Genomic DNA, 19252 nt, shown 5'->3' on the forward strand with positions numbered 1-19252 from the left:
ACTCGCAGACTAACCGATGTGCAGAAAGTCTCCTAATGGAGATTGCTAGTATACAAATCTTACTTCATTTTGTGTTTTACACATAAGAAGCCCTTGATTTTTGGCAACCAACGCTGAACACGCACATGCATGAGTTGATTAGACTGACAAATATAGCTGCAGATTTCTTTTCAGCATCACTAAGTAATTATGACTGAAGCATAATTAAGCAGCAGTCCTAGGTGAAATCCAGAAATGAGTTCTGTTCAGCCTGGGTCAGACTTGCAAATGGGGAAATACAAGACAAGGAGAAGGTCATTCACAACAACTGCCTATCAATAGTTATCTTTAACTGCCAAGAAAAAAAAAGACTACCAACAATAAGTTTCTATCTATTTTCATCACAGATATTTAAATGCAGCTTAGAGCAATCTGTTCTGTATGGGACTCAATATGCTTTCTTCCGACTGAGGAATTTTACAAAATAAAGCAGAAGTCTAATCAAGGCATGATGTCCATCCAGTGTAACTCCACTGATTTAAATGGGGCATAAATCATTTTGAAGCCATTAAAATCACAATTGAATATTGAGCACTATTCACAGTACAGCATTACAGATACGGAAGCATAAGTCCCCTTGAAAGTTAATAGGACTTGTGCTTCTCAATCTCTGATGTGCTTTTGAACAATCTACCTGCATAAGCAATAGTGTTCTGAGGTCTGTATACTGAGACAGGGCTATTAAACAGAAGAAACTAAAGCAGCCTGGGCTAGGATCACTAGTCTGATTGTTTTCAAAGTTTCCAGCTATTCTATGTGACATTTTTGATTAATTTACTGGACAATTTATAGGAGGACTTGAAAAGACTTGTTGGGGGGGGGGGAAATCCCATGATTTTAGTTTTGCACCCAGCATGTGCAGTAATTGACATCTGTTGCAAAACAGCTTTAAGTAATTCTCATTGCAGAACATAGGTCACACTGAAGAGAGGGAAGCAGAAATAATTCAGCCATAGTATACAAAGTCCACTTTAATCATACAGGTAAAACATATTCTGTAACTTTTCATCTGTGTGGAGTTCAAACCAGGGAGTACAGATTTATTAGAAGCAATTGTCAATCCTGCCTGTGGGTCATTTTTATCTGTCTGTAAATGGAACTTTTCAAAAACAATCTATTCAAGATGGGCAATGATGTAGTCATTGTAGTCATTGAGGTGAGAGAGAAACAGTCATAATGATATGGCAAGAAATGAAAGTAAATTTACCATGAAGCTTTGTTACATATTGTTAAATTTAATGTGAAGTCATCATTCTTTTTTTATTCAAAACTACCATAGCAGGCTCCCAATTCTAAGAAGTTCTTACACGTAAGGAGGTTTTGTTTTCGTTGTTGTTTTGTTTTTTTTTAATTAAAAAGGTTTCCTAGCTACTCACTGATTTAGCATTAAACCTTCAGGGATAAGGTTTAAGTGCCATACTCAAGCCAGAACAGATACGCAATGCCAATTAACAGCAAGGAATTAGTCATCTTTTCCCTTTGCATGTTTTATTCAAATCTGAGGCCCTGTCTGCATGAGAGAAATCTGCACCAGTTTGCTCATCACTGGTGAGGCTTAGAGGGAGTAAGTGGCCCCAGTGCAAATCCTGCTGTACACAATTGCATTAGGCTTGCAATAGTGTAACATTCTCTAATGTAAACCCTGTCTGATAGGGTACTGTGTGAGGCTTACCAAAAGAGAACCTTCTTTGTGTGCACTAAAGAATTTTATACACTGTGCTCCAACATCAGGTTATTTTGCACTGACACTTTCCTTACCTATAGAGGTGAAAAATTCAGCTTGTGTGTGCCACGTGCAGCTAATGCAGGTCAACAGCAGTGACAGTATCCAGGACTTCATCTTCAATAAAGTTGGGATCTGCAGGATATTCGGAGAGGAAAAAAACTCAATACCCTGTGTACAAATAACACTCAGATACCCTAGTAAGGATGAGTCAAGAATCCCTAATTTTCATAGAAACAGGATCTAGGTCAGTGATGGGCAACAGGATCTAGGTCAGTGAAGGAAATGAGAGCAAGTGTCACACAGATTCCAGACCTGGAGGGAGTTTTTATTTTTTTAAACAAGAACAGGATTAAAAGAGTGGGGGGTTAGCAATAGGAGAGGTGCACTTCAAGGAGAATGGTATCCTGGGAAGGAGTTTTCGCTCTCATACCTATTCCAGGGCACTGTGACTCAAGACCTCAAAAGCATCATTTTAAAAAAAAAAAATGTACTAGTCAAGCATTTAAAATAAGGATGTTTTATTTTTGTACACCTGAAGCTAATTTTAGCTCTGATGAAAGCAAAAGCAAATTCTCTTGACTTTAGTGATGCAGTCTAATGGCCTCTGCATGAGATTAAGGATCTGATACTTCTCCCACTAAAGTAAATGGCAAAACTCCCTTTGATTTCAGTGTATGATTTTGAGCATTGGCTTTGCCTTTGATTCACTGGTGAACTTCTTAACCTCTGCATGTCTGTTTTTCCCACCCATGTAAAGCATGCACCTCGCAGGCTTGTGGAGAGAATTCGCTCTGCCTCTCTTCACCTACCCCTCTACTACCAGCCTGTCTTGCTCCAGCTGCATGGCTGCTTTCCAGCCTCTCCCCACCCAACAATCAGAAGCTCCCAGGCAGAGTTCGGCTGAGGAATAGTAGGGAAGGCTGCCTGCATAGGATGTGCCACCACTCGAAGTGGGAAAACAGGGCAGGACCCACTGCAGGCAAAAGCCCAAACTGCCCTCACAGTCTTCCAGGGAGTGCAGGACAGAGGATATGGGAGAGGACCAGTATGCAGCCAAAGCAGACCGAAAGGCCAATGGCAGCGGGAAAGTGGGTAGGAGGACCAGAACCCTGCAGGAGGGCACTCTAGGAGCTGCAGTCAAATTGTTGTTGAATCCCAGCCACTGAACACAGTGGAAGTCTGTATTGTATGTGCAATCTGGAGGTCATCCTGCAGGAAAGTCTCTCTGGGAACTGACTGTTCTCAGAGTGCTCCTGACCACAAATGCCTATCATAGCCAGCATGCTCATTGCAAAGACTCTGAGGGTCAACAGACTTCAAAATTACCTTTAAAAAGGGGGTTACTTTAGACTCATCATAAGCTATGGACTATCCTGTTTGCAGTTGTTCCTTTTTGTGCCCCATCTGGTCAAGGTTAACTCCAGATATGAAATAGTTTGCAAATACAACCTGCTTTGAAAATACAATACCCCTTCAACTATATAGAAAAGCAATGACTAAGACAGAGTCACTTAAATTTGCACACTTACTGCAAAAACCCAGGAGAAAGTGCCACTGCACTGCTCTAAGACTAAGAAATGGGCAAACAGAAAAGTACAATGATTCAATGCCACAGTAAGGGATAAAGCTGCCATGCAGAGAACCACTTACATGCCAGCTCTGTTTTCTGCTGTTTATATTATTATATTCATAAACCATTGTTCAGTTTTTAAAACAAACCTCCCCACAACCCCTTTGCAAATCTACTGGAAGAATCTGAAATATTTACTGCAATATGTATATCGGGTATATACATGTGCAAGTGTGAGAACATTGTCTCAGTTGCGTCATGCTGAATACTTTTTCAATGCCATGTGCTTTAGAGTTGTTATGTTTCAGACACATGTTTTACTGCAAAGCTAATACACAGGTAATCTGAGCACTAAGCAAAGCTGAATGAGTAGTGCCATGAAGAGGTCTGCCAATACTAAAGCCACAATAAGTGATATAGCAGACCAGAAGAGTGAGTCAAGAGCACTCAGAAGATACATGCACTCGGATATATTAAACCCTGGCTGTCCAGCTGCAAAGCTTGTTCTTGTTTCCCAAAGCAGTTTTCTGGAATCATCACACACAGTTTGGCCAAGTGACTATGAACGAATTTTCCACTTAAAACAGCATAACCCTCCATTCCCTACTCCCAACATTCTCTTGTAGTTCAGGACATCTGCCAAGAACAATAAAATTTACCAAATCTAGCAGCTTTGCCATCACATGCAGAGAAAGAATCAGTAAACAGGCACACTCAGTAAACACAGGAAATCAATTCTTGCTTGAACAAGGGAAAGATACCTGTCTGTAGGGATTTTAATATTGTTTACAGGCATTCTTTGCACATCTCAAAACACCAGCGCCAACACCTCCTCGTTACAGCCTGAAAACAATTCTTGCAAATATGTTTTTGGAGAGAAGACTGTACACCCCACACACCATTACATCTCGAACATCTTAGCGATTCAGAAACCCCTGTAACCGAGACCAAGATACTTGGATATAAAACTAACCTGCTCGTTCAAGCTGAGAGAGAAACACAAAACTCTGGTTTTCAAGAAATGCTTAGAATTCAGCAATAAGGAGAAAGCTATTTAGGGCAACTATTTCCCATACGTACACCCTTTCTCTTAGGCTGGCTTTGTATCAGAATTATCTTTGAAAGAAGAAAATGTCACTTTAGTTGAGGCAACATTTAGGATTTCCTTTTATTTGCTTAAACCTTCTTACCTTCATCTGTAACAGACTTGGGAAAGACTTCAAAAGCATGCTCTTATTGACCCCTGTTCATCCAGAGGCCTGTGCAAAGCCCAGGGCAATAAGAAGAGGAGAGGCATCTTGTTTCTCTGTGCTGGGGCTACTGAACGACAGTTTGGTCCTGGGTGCAGTTTAGGGCAATTGTACCCAAGCTGCCATGGGTCTTGTGGCAGCTGGGAAAATGGCCAAGCTGTCATGGCAAGCGTTGCTGGCAGAGGGACTCTGGGAGGCATGTTCACCCAACAACTGATGCCTATTCCCCTACCTCATTTGAGATATGGTTCTGATCTCACACTGGTGAGAATCGGAAGTAACTCCCCTGAAGTCAATGGAGCTGCACCACTGTAACGCCAGTGTAGGGCCAATAAGAATCAGGCCTTAGTATCCTGAATTTTTCCTTCCACCCCAAACACCCCTTGATAACTGCACTCAACAGTCAAACCTAAACTATGTTGTGCAAACACTTGGCTTCTCTGTAACGGCTAAATCTCAGTGAATCACTGATCCGCTGAGAAGAATGCTCTCTTGTACTTCTGAAACTGCTGGCAGAAGGAAAGAGGCTTTCACATACAGTCAGGGGTAGGAAGGCCACAGAGGAGGCAGGAACAGAATTCTCTTCCCAAGTTACAGAATTGAATTCTCCCCACAATGTTACTTTGAAATGCTATTGAATTTAGGGATCTAAATATCATTTAAAAAGTTAACCATTTAAACCAGGGGTTGGCAACCTTTCAGAAGGGGTGTGCTGAATCTTCATTTATTCACTTTAATTTAAGGTTTCGCGCGCCAGTAATATATTTTAACGTTTTTTTAGAAGGTCTCTCTCTATAAGTCTATATATTACATAACTAAATTATTGTTGTATGTAAAGTAAACAAGGTTTTCAAAATGTTTAAGAAGCTTCATTTAAAATTAAATTAAAATGCTGATCTTACGCCGCCGGCACGCTCAGCCCGCTGCCAGCCTGGGGTTCCGTTCACCTAGTCCAGCAACAGGCTGAGCGGGGCCTGAGGCCAGGACCCGGCTGGCAAGGGGCCGGCAGTCAGAACCCCAGACCAGCAGCGGGCTGAGCAGAGCTGGCGGCCGGGACTCCAGACCGGCAGTGGGCTGAGCGGCTCAGCCTGCTGCTGGTCTGTGGTTCCGTCCGCCGGCTCCTGCCAACCAGGGTCCCGGCTGGCGGCCCCGCTCAGCCCGCTGCCGGTCTGGGATCCTGGCCCTGCCCACATAGAGTGGGTACCTACCTTCTCCCTGGTTCTACCCATTCTCTTCCTCTCTCTCTGCACTGAACTGAGGTTGAAAGTGCACTGAGTACAGGGCTGGGAGTGAAGGAGCAGGCTGGGGGTTGGGCTGTAGGGTCTGGCCAGGAGCTAGAATGAGGGAGGGGGCTCAGGGTTGGGGCAGGAGGTTTGGGGGTGGAGCATTTACCTGGGCAGCTCCCATTTGGTGCTCAGGGTGGGGGTGGGAATCTGGGGGATGCAAGAGTCAGGACATGGGGTGGGGGGTGGGGGCTGGGTATGTGTGGGGGGTGCAGGAGTCAGGGCAGAGGGCTGAGAGCATGTGAGGGGAGTGCAGGAGTCAGGGCTGGGGTCATGGGGGGGTGCAGGGATCAGGGCAGAGGGCTGGGTGCGTGTGAGGGGGGTGCAGGGATCAGGGCAGAGGACTGGGTGTGTGGGGAGGGTGCAGGCGTCAGGGCAGAGGGCTGGGAGTGTGGGCTGGGGTCGTGGGGGTGCTCCCAGCCCTTTGCCCTGAGCGGCTCACTGCAGGGAGCTGGAGGGGATATGCCCTGATTCTACCCCCTTCCCCACGGCCCGTCCCCACCTCGTCTCCGCCTCCTCCCTGGAACAGCAAGCCCACTGCAGCTCCGCTTCTCCCCCTCCCCTGCAAGGGCCATCAGCTGATCGGGGGCAGGGAGGGAGAGGAGGAGGGGCAAGAACCCAGCACGGCCTCTGAAGCAACAGCCGGCAGGACCAAGCTTCTTCACCCTGCCCCGGCAGGGGGGACGGAAAAGAGTGTGCTGGGGCAGGCAGGATTTTTAATGGCACGCTGCTGCCTGCCGGGGTCCCGGACTGGGTTCGGCAGTGGGCTGAGCGGGGCCGGCGGCTGGGACCTGGCAGGCAGCAGCGTGCCATTAAAAATTAGCTCGCGTGCCATCTTTGGCACGTGTGCCATAGGTTGCCGATTTAAACGATTAAAATGATATCATTTAACCGATTAACTGATTAAAGGGAGAGGGGCTGGGGCTGCTCCAGCCGGCGTGGCCTGGGGCTGCTCCAGCCAGCACGGCTGGGGTCAGCCGGCCCGGGGTGGCTGGGGCTGCTTCGGCAGGCCCTGGATAGCTGGGGGTTAACCGTTAGGGTGGGTTAACGGTAAGACAAATGCTTACCAGTTAACCGGTTAACTGTTTAATATTTTACATCCCTAATTGAAATGTGGGTCTTCCTGACTTTCAGGGCCAATAACCACAAGCGGCTCAATCCAACTCCCTTTCATCCCAATGGAAGGACTCCCATTGCTCAGCTGGGCTCAATAAAATCACATGGCTGCTAAGTATTCTGCTCCTTTGGGGTCCTGTTCCTGCCTGCACCTCAGTCTTGCTCTCCCCCCTTCTCAGGCAGTAGAACCAGACAGGGAAGCCACAACTCAACCACCAGAGACCCTCGCCCCAGTCAGGAGGCAGCAGCTCAGAGCACAAATATCCCTCATCCTTCCTTGGAGAATTGCAAGACTTTCAGCTACCAAGTTAAAACAGGCAAAGAGTCCTGTGGCACTTATAGACTAACAGACATATAGGAGCATAAGCTTTCATGGGTGAATACCCACTTCGTCGGATGCATGTAGTGGAAATTTCCAGAGGCAGGTAGAAATATGCAAGCAAGAATCAGGCTAGGGATAACGAGGTTAGTTCAATCAGGGAGGATGAGGCCCTCTTCTAGTAGTTGAGGTATGAACATCAAGGGAGGAGAAACAGTTTAAGTAGCTTTAGGATGAATTTCACAAGTGCGTCTGAAGTAAGACACCCAGGAGAAAGTTAATAAATAAAATGATTTTTTTCTTGATACGTCAGCAATCTTTCATATCGTTGTTACAATGATTCATCTTCAGATGGTTTGCATTATACTCTGCATTTACTTTACTTTTTGAAGCCGCATTATAAAACAAGCTGCAACGGGATACTTATGGTGCCGCTAGTATTCTGGACTTTCAAAATTAATTATCTTTTGGCTGATGATTCAGGGGGCAATTTTCTCTTTCCAGTCAGAGAGAATGTTGTGCACAGATGAACAAGATGAAAGTCGGAGCAAATCTCCCCCTTCCCTGATAAACTAGCGCCATCGAAGTGCTTAGTCAAATGTTAATTGCTTCTATCAGCGTCAGAATTTACGTGGCTTTCACAGGGAGGCCAACCAATTTATCAGATTACATGAAGATATATTGAAATTTGGTCATAATGAGATCAGTTTATGTAAAATTTAAAATCACAATCTCATTTCATGCCACAAACCAAAAGGTAACACCAGAGTGACACCTTCTGCGGTTTGAAATGCTCCCCATAGTCACACAGGCCAGAAGATGCTCACATTAAGAGTCAAAGAAGTACACTCAGCATATATCAAGTGTTGCTCCCTGACTCTGTTCATGAGCAAGACTCTTTAAAAAGACCATACATTTTCTCATCTTATATGCTGAAACCTACAGAAACACAAATGTCCACATGCACTCCATATATGTCTGCCTTTATATATATATATATAAAAACACATTTGGTTTTACCTGTGGCTCAATTTTCAGCACCAATTTTGGGCACCCACAACTGCAACACCTGACATTATTGGGAGTAGGTGTGTGAAGCCATTCTGGAAACCAGGCCCCAGAACTTTATTCCTTCAACTAGATAACATGGCAGAAAATATTTTTCAGTTACCTCCTTTGTCTCATGAACATGACTGTCCTATTTAAATCATGGCACTAGAACTGGGAGGTGGGCGTTCGAGAATTCAAAAGCCAGTTACCAACAGATTCGGGAGGCCAGGGTTCAATTCCCTGCTCCACCACAGACTTCCTGCGTGACTTTGGGCAAGTCACTTAATCTCTGTGCCTCAGTTTTCCATCTGTAAAATAGAGATAATAGCACTTCCCTCCCTCACAGAGAGTTGGGAAGATACATACTGAAGATTATGAGGCTCTCAGATACTATGGCAATAGAGGCGGTCTAAGTACCTAAAATAGACAGAATAGCCAGACAGATGGGGACCAGAGAGTACTACATATGTAAAAAATCTATCGCCAATAAGGAACTTTACAAATGTCAGGAACTGTGTATCAACACCATACATCAGGAATAGAACTCAGATTCTCCTGCTTCAAAAAGCACAGATCTCTAGAAGAGAATCTGTGATAGCTCTTAGCACAGAGGTGGGCAAACTACAGCCCTCAGGCCACATCTGGCCCGCGGGACCATCCTACCAGGCCCTTGAGCTCCCAGCCGGGGAGGCTAGCCCCCAGCCCCTTCCTTGCTGTCTCCCTTCCCCCACAACCTCAGCTCACTGCGCCGCCCGCGCCTTGGCCCGCCACTCCTGCCAGACAGCACAGCGGCGTGGCTGGCTTTGGTGGGGCTGCGAGCTCCTGCTGCTCTGAGCAGCATGATAAGGGGGCGGGGAGCGGGGCGGTTTGGATGGGGCAGAGGTTCTGGGGGGGGGGCAGCCAGGGGACAGGGGGGTTGAATAGGCATGGGAGTCTCAGGGGGCCTGGCGGGGTTGTGAATAGGGGTCAGGGCAGTCAGGGGACGGGGGGGTTGGATTGAGGGTGGGGTCCTGGGGGGGACAGTTAGGGGTGGGGGGATCCTGGGAGGGGGCAGTCAGGGGACAAGGAGCAGGGGGGGTCGGATGTTCTGAGGGGGGCAGTCAAGGGGTGAGAAGTGGGAGGGGGCAGATAGGGGGCAGGGGCCAGGCTGTTTGGGGAGGCACAGCCTTCCCTACCCGGCCCTCCATACAGTTTCGCAACCCTGATGTGGCCCTCGGGCCAAAAAATTTGCCCACCCCTGTCTTAGCAGTACAGGGCCTAACTTACAGAGTTGAGTAGTTCCAATTCTATCCAGCAGAGGGCTACAGTGCATATACATACCAACTAAGTCACTGCACATTCTTGGTTAAAGTAGTTTTCATAATAAATCACATCATGTACACAACATATGATCTATTCGTTTCTTCCACATTTAAGAACACAGATTTTTTCTGTAATGATATAAAATTAACTATGCAGCAGAAGACACTGCAGTTCTCTCGCTCTTAGGTCCCAATCTTGCACTCCCAGCGTACACAATGTACAAAGGTATAAGGCATTACAAGATAGGATACCATGAAACAAGAAAATCTAAATCCCATTAATACCTCAATTACTTTACTCACCCAACTGCAGTAAGCCAGCACTGAACAGTGAGTAAGGGTTGATGTTTGGGCTCTAATCTGTACTTACTCAACAGACTCGAAATTTACCTCAAAACCAAAGCCAAAGTAAATGTTGCTTCCAACGTGCATCTAAATTTAAACTAGCATGGTGCAGTCTAACCAGCCTGACTTAAACAAAGAACTAACTGTTTCAAAGGCATACATGGCTACAGACTGGCTGATGGTATTTTTTTCAGAGGCATGGCCCAAATACAAAGCCATGAAGAGAGGTCAACACTTGTACAAATAGCAATTTAAGGTTGAACTGTTGTCTGAGCCAAGTCTGCTTACACTTTCCCCACATGCCATTGCTGCATCCGACAGGGTGGATTTGATTTAAATCATGATTTAAATCACTAGTCAGGAAGACTCGATTTAATCATGGTTTTCTACATAAAAGTGCATTCTTGTTGGTTGTTATAACCTTCATACATATTCTTCACAACTTAGAGATAGACGTAGGTTTCATTTTTAGAAGGTACACACTATACATTTTTAAACATTGATTTATTTTGAAAACTTTTCAGATTAGTTTTACAGCTATATCAGAAAATGAATGATTGTTTGGTTATTTCATTTACCAAAGGTAATTGAAGCAGATATTTACGAAGTCATTGGGAGGTGAACTATCTCGAATTCAACAGGTTAATCATTAATATTTGAAGGATTTTCTTGCCAGATTGTATTAGGAGAACATCACCAGACAGGCATTTAAATTGTTTTATTTAACTAAAACAACAACATTAAGTATTCTGGATTTTTTTCTTCAACAGCAAACATATAATATTTTAACAAAACAAGTGTATGTTCTTCGCTTCTCACATTTATCTCCAGACTTCTTCTCCTTGTCCAGATCTATTCTGCCCCCAACGATCTTCTATTCATTGAACTTTTTGAAACTTTGCACTTTTAGAGAGAGGTAAGAGATTGACTCTGGGTACACAAATTTGCAGAGGGACAATAGAGTTGAGGTCTTATTTCTCACCTCTATATTTTATTTATTTATTTATTTATTTATTTAAAAACATTTTTGCTGTTAACAAGCATGTTACCTCTGGAGACACAAATCCACAGTTTGAGAACTGCAAAACTAAGCATCTCTGATGGTATCTTCAATCTAGACTGAGCACTGAGTCTCACTGGGTAGACAGAAAGATTAACCTAAATAATCTATACAGAAGTCTGTGGAACCCCATAAGATTGGGTCCCTAATCTATGAACTATTGGAACTCATTTACAAAACTTTTCTTAAACATTACATTAATATATTGTCTCATACTATAGAATTATAATTTATAATCCCTGTTCCATTATGAGTTATCTTTGAGCTATAATGTAGAAAAATCATCTTTAGATAGGTTTTTTCCTCAAAAAGCATTTTATCAAAAAAAATCTGATTTAAATAAAAAAATATGATTTTTTTTTAAATCATTGATTTTTATCCACCCTGGCATCCGATGCATCAGCACTCTCACTTACAGGACCAGAAACGACAAATAGTGAAGTACTAAACCCACCACATTATTTCATTTTTCCTCCATCTACCGACAATAGACTTTCTCTGCTTAAAAAGCAGACGCCATCAAATGTCAAGCTGCTGTCAAACTGGGTGACTTCAGCTACAAGGCTAATGATTTTTAAATGGATAACACAGACAAAAATCTAAATGTCCCCCACACGGCCAAATGCCAAGGGCTGTGCTGAATCATAGTTAGGATTTTAGGATGTTGGAAGGTGAGTATACTATGGTTAGAAAGCTCAAAAAGGAAAGCAATCACAAAATACTCCACTTAACAGGATTTTAATGAGGTCAGCTGAAAACCATCTGCAAACTAGACCAAACCATATGAAGCATCTTCTTTAACTTACAACTTTGCTATCATATGCACTAATTGCCAGCAAATTACATAGCACAGAAACCCTCATTACTATTATGATCCCCATCCAGGGGGTGGTCCCTAAGGCTATAAGGTGAGCCTAGGAATCTTGCAATTCATTACTGCTGTAATTCAGATGTACTCAGGAGACCTACACTTGCCTGGGCCAATTGTAAATTTGCCCCTAGCAATGGAAACTGAGTCTGGATTTATCACACCACAGTGCAGAACTCTAGCCCCCAGGCTGTACTTTAGAACCCTCTATTGAAGCAGTTCATAGCATGAGATCATACAGCTGCATGCAGGCAGCTCTCGTTAACAAAAATGGGGTCTTGTTGGCTCTTGATGTCATCTGCCTCTGTACTGATGGATCCTTCCCGCACCCATCCCCTAGAGATAACTATTTTCTGGCTGACTCTTCCTTTGCATCAAAGGCATCACACTCGTCTCCACATGCCTGCATCACCAGCTTCCTTGCCAAAGCCTCTAATGTGCATCTGCAAATAATTAAAAACTACATGCCCAACAACTTGCTTGCCTTTGTTTCTCCAAAACAGACCAAAGAAAAATGCTGTTTCTTTGCATGCACTGATATTGACTGTCTTTATTCAAATTTCCATTGGCTTCCTTCAGTCTAAAACTTGTGATATCCGTAGTTATGTAACCTTAAGAAATGTCAACAGCTGGATTAACTTCTGATGGCTCCTTTAAATCATAGCTGAAAAAATATTTAATTCCTGGCAGTAAAAAAAAAAAAGAGAGAGAGAAGTCACACCAATCTTAGGAGCAGTAGTCCTGCCCATCATTTCCCCTGAGATAACAGCAAGCTCATCTCATATTAAACACAATAGTCTGCAGAGTGTTAAATGCCCCAAACAAGCTATACCATAAGTGGAGAGGTTGTTGACCAAACTACATGTTTTTAACCCCTGTTGCAATTTGCCAAGTCTTTTCAATCCTGAAGTGTACCTGTGTTCCTGAACATAGCCCATAATTTTAATGGATCAAAATATCTCATATAAACTTCCAAATTCTCTGGGAATGTTCAAAATAAAAAGGTCATTTGAAACTGCATTAAGTGTTCAGAAAAGGTTAATTTACAACATATCAGGAAACATTTATTTTTCTTTCCACTGCTATCAGGAGGATAAAGCAAGAAAAAGAAAGACTCTTTCTGGATGGCACAGAGTCCGAGCCTACTCTGGCATGGCAGCATCCTACTTCCCGACAAATATAAAACTCTATACACAGAACCAGTCACAGAAAATAAAACCTATCTACATGTTTATATTTTACTCCTTAGAAATCTGCCATCACGAACAGTGTGGCAAATATAAATGTAACAGTTGTCTTATGTAAACAAGTCTAGAAATGGAAAATTCTTTGGACTAATAGCCCATATGTTACCCTTGACTATTAACTCCTTTAATACTTGTGGGAAATAAAGGCCCAAATTTTCAATGATGCATATATTTGAGTTAGGGCTGCGGCAAAATAAAGTTAAAGAAGTTAAGGAGTAAGCAAAAAGCCAGACCCTCATCAATTAACTTCAGTGCTATGCTGATTTACAGCAGCCAAGGACCTCTGCCTGTCAAGTACTATGTACGGCCAGCAGTCACTATGTACACAAGAGTGATTGTTTCCTGTTCAGTGTCACACAGCTGCGGGAATTGGTGGTTGTGGGGTCCTTTTCAGCTTACTTCTATCCTCCCAGTGCACCTATAAAGTGAAGCAATCAGGAGTTTTATTATGGGAAACATTTTGTGTCAACGCCTATTTGGAGGACTGAACCTTCAGGTCTGATAATGTGGGGGATTAACTGGCAAGGATATGAAACCCAAGTAAAAAGTGTCCTGAACTGTCTGACTCTCCACTGCATTCAGAAATCCAAATATTCAGGCTATCTGATTTGCCTCTTACTGATACCATTGCGCACAGTAGCAGCTGGGGGAGCATTGTTTCTAGGCCTGGACAGCAGATAGCCTTTCATCTTTCACTGCTCAAACATTTTTGACACACTATTCCAAAAAGAAGATAGCCTACTACTGCTACTAGCTAACAGAGTTACTCCTTTAACTCACGTTGCAGAGATCTGTGCCATGGTTCAGAGTTCAGAATGGGTGTGATAGGAGAGCCTCCTATCACACTACTCCTCTCTCCCCTCCTTCTCTTTGGAATGTGGGGGTATTTGGGTGGAAAGTTCCCCCTATGGCCAGATGCTGAGCTGGCAACTAACTTCCATGTGGTGGTGACACCTACAGTTTCCCTCCTTCACTCATGCACTCTCAAACCATCTCAGCACCCGCAGTTATACAACTGGATTTAGGCACTTGTTCTATAATAAGGAGAGCCCACTCTTTGCTGTAGGCCCTCCTCAGAACATTTCAATAATACAGGACTACAAGTAAACTATTCCAGGGACTCCTTCCACCCAATTACAAACATATTTAATAAAGATAAACATTTTTCAGCTGCTGGGTTATCAACCCCTACCAGAGTCCTCCCAAACCCTCTCAGGTCTGGGAAACAAATGGGCCTCACAGTCCCGCAGGTTGATAAAGGAGGACCATTTCAGAGCAGGTTCCAAAAATGAGGGGCCCTCACAGAGACGGCCTTGTCAACTGCCCCTGCTTTCTTACACAAGTGGAGTTCCAGCTCAGGAACTTCCATTCATCGCTCACTCTGGCAGCACAGCATGGGGAGCAAGGAGGCTTACAGACAAGAGAGTGAGCTGGACCCTTGGGCTGGCTTCCAACCCAGGGAGAACCACTGGGGCAGGGAGAAAGAGAAGTGAAGAAGAAACTAATGGTCGATGTCACAGACAGGAGAGCGAAAAAGAGAGAGAATAGAATAGGGAGAGGTAAGGAGAAGACAATAAAACCATTGAAGGCAAAAATAGATAGGGAGAGGACAAATCTGATATCTTGTCTACACACACACAATTTGAACCAGTTTAACTTAAACAGATTTCGTTAAAACAAGTGCAAACCCCTGTAGTAGACACTTATTTCTGTTTAAGCCAGACTTATTTCTGTTTAACTTATAGCTAGGAACTGGTTTAGGCAAACCAAAATAAGAAGTGCCCACACAGAGGCTTGTACCAGTTTAACTAAGCCAGTGCAAGCTTGTACATGGACATCTCCGATTCTCTACTGCCTGCCACTTTGTGTCAAAGATATCTGTGCAAAGTGCAACTCTTCTGATCTGGAAATGTCTCCCACTGTTTTTGCATAGGTGTAAGTGGTGACACAGAGTGCCAAGGATGGGAGAATCAGGCCCCACACTTTATGGTGGTGGGGATGATTTACAGGAAATTTGTTTTGAATGACATTTTCAATCTGTGATTTACTAGTAGTTTGTCTGTTTCTAGCTAACCTGAAAATCATCCTGGCTTAGGACGTACAGGGGTGACAGACTTTAAAGGCCAGAAGGTATTATTATGACCATCCTATATAACACTGCTCAGACATTCACCCACCAGTTCATTAGTGAGACAAACAGCTTGTAGATGAACTAGAGTATACCTTTCAGAAAGACAGGCAGTCATGATTTAAAAACTCCAAGTGATGGAGAATTTACCACATCCTTTAGGAAGCTGTTCCAATGATTAACTCACTGGTGAAAAAAATGTAAATTTTTTAAATTCCAGACATTGCTTCATGTTATCCCTTCATGTTATCCCCTTCACTAGACTGAATGTCAGACAACAGGACTCTTCAACACCCTGAGGAATTTACAGGTCACCCTAATTTTTTTTTTAATGGGAAGTTGGAATCAACACAGCTGCTCCCCATCTTCTTTCTTTGGGCACCTGTCTCTACCCCATCCTTTAGAAATCCTCTATGGAAGCAATTGCAGACCATTGCCCCCTGAGCCCAGAAGTGGGACTGGCTCCAAACGGCCTGTTGCAGGACAGGCTCTGGAAAATTCCATCCATCAACCCCAGAGAAAACTCCTAAGGCATAAAGACTGGGATGGAGAATAATACAAAAATGTGATCCCAGAATCATAGAACTGGAAGGGACCTCAAGAGGTTATCTAGTCCAGACCTGCACTTGTGGCAGTATTATCTAGCCCATTCCTGGATCATGCCGTTATAAAATGTATATATACAACGTGCAACCTCATCTGGAATACAGCATGCATGTAGTGGGCACCCCATCTCAAAAAGGATATTACAGAGAGCAGGGATGCAGGTAAAAGCAATGAAAACTCTTCTATGAAGAGAAATTGAAGATATTTGGATGGTTACCTTAGTAAGACAACAGATAAACAGGGCCTGATCTAAATATACAAAATAATGAATGGTCTAGAGAAAGGAGACTGGAACCTCTTGTTCATCTATCTACTACCTCACAAGAGCCAGGGGATTGTGAATGAAATTAAAAGGTATCAATTTGGAATTTGCTAAGAGGAAATACTTCTTTACTTAACCCACAATTAGACTGTGGAATTCACTGCCACAGGACATCACTGAAGCCATGAACTTACTAACATTCAAAGAGGCCCTGGAAATCTATAAGGATAACAAGAATAGCCAGAGATAGAACAGTTGATGCAAACAAAATTTAGGAAGAAATACAAAACCGCAGGCTTCATGGCTTAACCCCAATCTCTAACTATTAGGGCTTACTTCTTTTGAAGCATCTGGTTCCAGGGCGGCGAGTTGTATGGGCCCATGGTGCCTGGCTCCACCAATGTTTGGGGCCGTGTCTCTCCCCCGGCCCCGCCTGCTGCCCCCCCGCACCTCCCCCGAGTGTCTCCCGGCCCCACTTGCTGCCCCCGTGCGCCTCCCCCGGGTCCCGGAGCATCCCTGCCTCTCCCCTGCAGCTCCACGCTGACTCCACTCTGCTGGCTCCTGGTATGAACTGCCACCGCAGGGTCCTAATGCCCCCCACCGGCCTGCCCTGCCCTTCTGCCTCAGACCCTTCCTTCTTCCGGCGGGACCCTCCACCAGCACAGGGGGCCCCTCTGCCTGCAGTCACTGCTCCTGCCCCACGCTGGGCAAGGGACAGCCCCATCCCCCACCCCCCAGTGAGGCTACAGTGATGGGCAGCAGCAGGGACGGCGGCGCACATGTGATGACAGCCCCCCCACCCCGGCACCCACCACAGGGGAGGCAAGGGGGCTTCCTGGGCCTGAGAGGGGCCCTAGGAGCACGTACTGTGATAATGGTGTGGGGTGAGTGTGCTGCTGGGGGGGGGGAGAGGGGGGCCCCTCCCCCAGAGCTCACTGCTGCCGGTGGGGAGAGGGCGGAGGGGAGTCCTCCTCTCTGGCCCCAGCCCCAGGGCAGCCTGCCTGCACCCCAAACTCATCCCCAGCCCTGCCCCACCCCAGAGCCCACACCCACAGCCAGAGCCCTCAGCCCCCCACACCCCAACCCTCTGCCCCAGCCCTGAGCCTCTCGAACACCCCAAACCCCTCATCCCCAGCCCCAGACAGAGCCCTCACCCCACCCGCACCCCTACCCTCTGCCCTAGGCCTGAGCCCCTCCCAAACCACTCATCCCCCTGCACCCTAACCCTCTGCCCCAGCCCTGAGCCCCCTCCTGCCATCATGAACCCCATCCCCACCCCAAACCCCTCATCCCTAGCCCCACCTCACAACCCTCACCCTGCACCCCCTCCCTCCGCACCCCCTCCCATCCCCAAACTCCATCCCTCACTCCCTCCTGCACCCCCACCCCCTTGCCCAGCCCGGGGCCTACACTCAAACTCCAGCCCAGAGCCTGCACCCCTCACCCCTCCTGCACCCCCACCCGCTGCCCCACCCTGGAGCCTGCACCCAGCAACCAAACTCCATCCCAGAGCCTGCACCCCAGATTTCCTCCCCCCCCCCAAACTCCCTCCCCGAGCCTTAGGCAGGTGGGGGGACGGAGTTTGTGGGGGGCGGATTCTGGGCACCACCAAAATTTCTACAAACCTGCCACCTCTGTCTGGTTCTGGCCCCTGTCAGAGACAGGATAATGGACTTGATGGACCCTGGGTCTAAGCCAGTGGGATAATTCCTATGTCCCAACACGTCTGAAGTGCAGTGCAGACGTGCGGGCTGCTCGCTGCTGTGTCTGTCCCATCCACAGGAGCTGGCACAAGCCGGCTTTCCTGAATTTTCCCTAGGAGGAGGGAAGGAACCACGCCTAACTGGGGGAGAAGGGGGATTCAGCCTGGGGGGTACAAGGAGACAATTCTCTTCTACCCTCCCCACCCTGACACCTCCATGGGGCAGGTCCCCCGCTCCCTGAGAGGGGGTCTCTCGTTTTTAGCTCCCACCCCACCTTGCCCTGGGGTGTCCTGCCCAGGGAGTTCCACTCTTCCCCGCAACCCCCCTGCCTGGGCAAGGGTCGCCACCCTTCCCGTCCCCCACCCCCCTTGTGCCCCCTCCATCCCACAGTGCCAGCGGAGGGGGGGTGTCTCCTGCTCGGGTGGCTGCTGGGGCGCGGCGGGGGGTGTCTCCTGCTCGGGTCACTTCTGCGCGACCAATGCCCCTACGAACACCAGGCAGAGGAGAGTTTGCACGGGGCAGCCCCTGCCCCGGGCGAGGCCGGAGCTCGCTCCCCCCCCCCCCGGCTCCCTAGGGGCTCCTCCCCACACCCCGCCGCACGGATACGCGCCGCTTTCCCACCAGATCTCGCCGGTGGCTCCACGTTTCTCCTGCCAGGCCGGGCAGGGCTGAGAAGCCCCGGGCAGCGACCGGCGCCCGGGAACCCCCGAAAGTTAGCAACAGCCCCGGCCGCGCGGGGCTCTGCGCGCCCGGTGCCCAGCGCCCCCGGCTCACCAGCCACACGCCGCCCGCGCCCTGCCTTCCAGAACGGCCGCGGCACCTCCAGCGGCAGCCCCCGCTCCGCCTCCTCCCCGGCACGGCCTGCTCCCCGCCTCTCCCGGCCCAGCCTCCAGACGGGACCGTAATGCTTGGAATAGCTGCAGGCCCGGAACCACCGGGAGACGCCGGCCGGCGGTGGAGGAGTCCTGAGCAGGCCCTGCACTGGGAAACAGGCAAGGCTTGAGGAGCAGCTCAATGGAACAACTCATGTCTGCTCTGCTCGGCCTGCAGCCTGTCCTGAGGGGAAATCCCCATAGAATGTAAAAGAGGCGAAGATCCCTTCCCTGGAATTATTAACGCCCCCCAGCCCCATTCACTATTAATTTCTGTAAGCAAAAAGAAAAGGCGTACTTGTGGCACCTTAGAGACTAACCAATTTATTTGAGCATAAGCTTTCGTGAGCTACAGCTCACTTCATCCGATGCATCCGATGAAGTGAGCTGTAGCTCACGAAAGCTTATGCTCAAATAAATTGGTTAGTCTCTAAGGTGCCACAGGTACTCCTTTTCTTTTTGTGAATACAGACTAACACAGCTGTTACTCTGAAATTTCTGTAAGGG

The 19252-nt window shown here is 46.7% G+C and overlaps 1 protein-coding gene across 5 annotated transcripts in view; it reads right to left on the bottom strand.

Moving 5' to 3' along the window:
• P4HA2 (prolyl 4-hydroxylase subunit alpha 2) overlaps nt 1-18746 on the bottom strand; it is a 54407-nt gene extending 35661 nt beyond the window's left edge. Inside the window, exons 1-2 of one of the 5 annotated variants that reach the window (XM_074960478.1) lie at nt 18495-18617; nt 1798-1897 (exon numbers count right to left, since the gene is read on the bottom strand). In XM_074960478.1, coding sequence (XP_074816579.1) covers nt 1798-1879 — 82 coding nt within the window. In that variant the 5' untranslated portion in view covers nt 1880-1897; nt 18495-18617. Of the gene's footprint in view, nt 1-1797; nt 1898-17795; nt 17944-18494; nt 18618-18647 lie in introns of those variants that run through there. The other 4 variants (XM_074960479.1, XM_074960477.1, XM_074960480.1 and 1 more) reach the window with 4 other exon arrangements.
• Nucleotides 18747-19252: the final 506 nt, after the last annotated feature.

Source organism: Natator depressus, chromosome 8, assembly GCF_965152275.1.
Source record: "Natator depressus isolate rNatDep1 chromosome 8, rNatDep2.hap1, whole genome shotgun sequence".
NCBI classification, from domain to species: Eukaryota; Metazoa; Chordata; order Testudines; family Cheloniidae; genus Natator; species Natator depressus.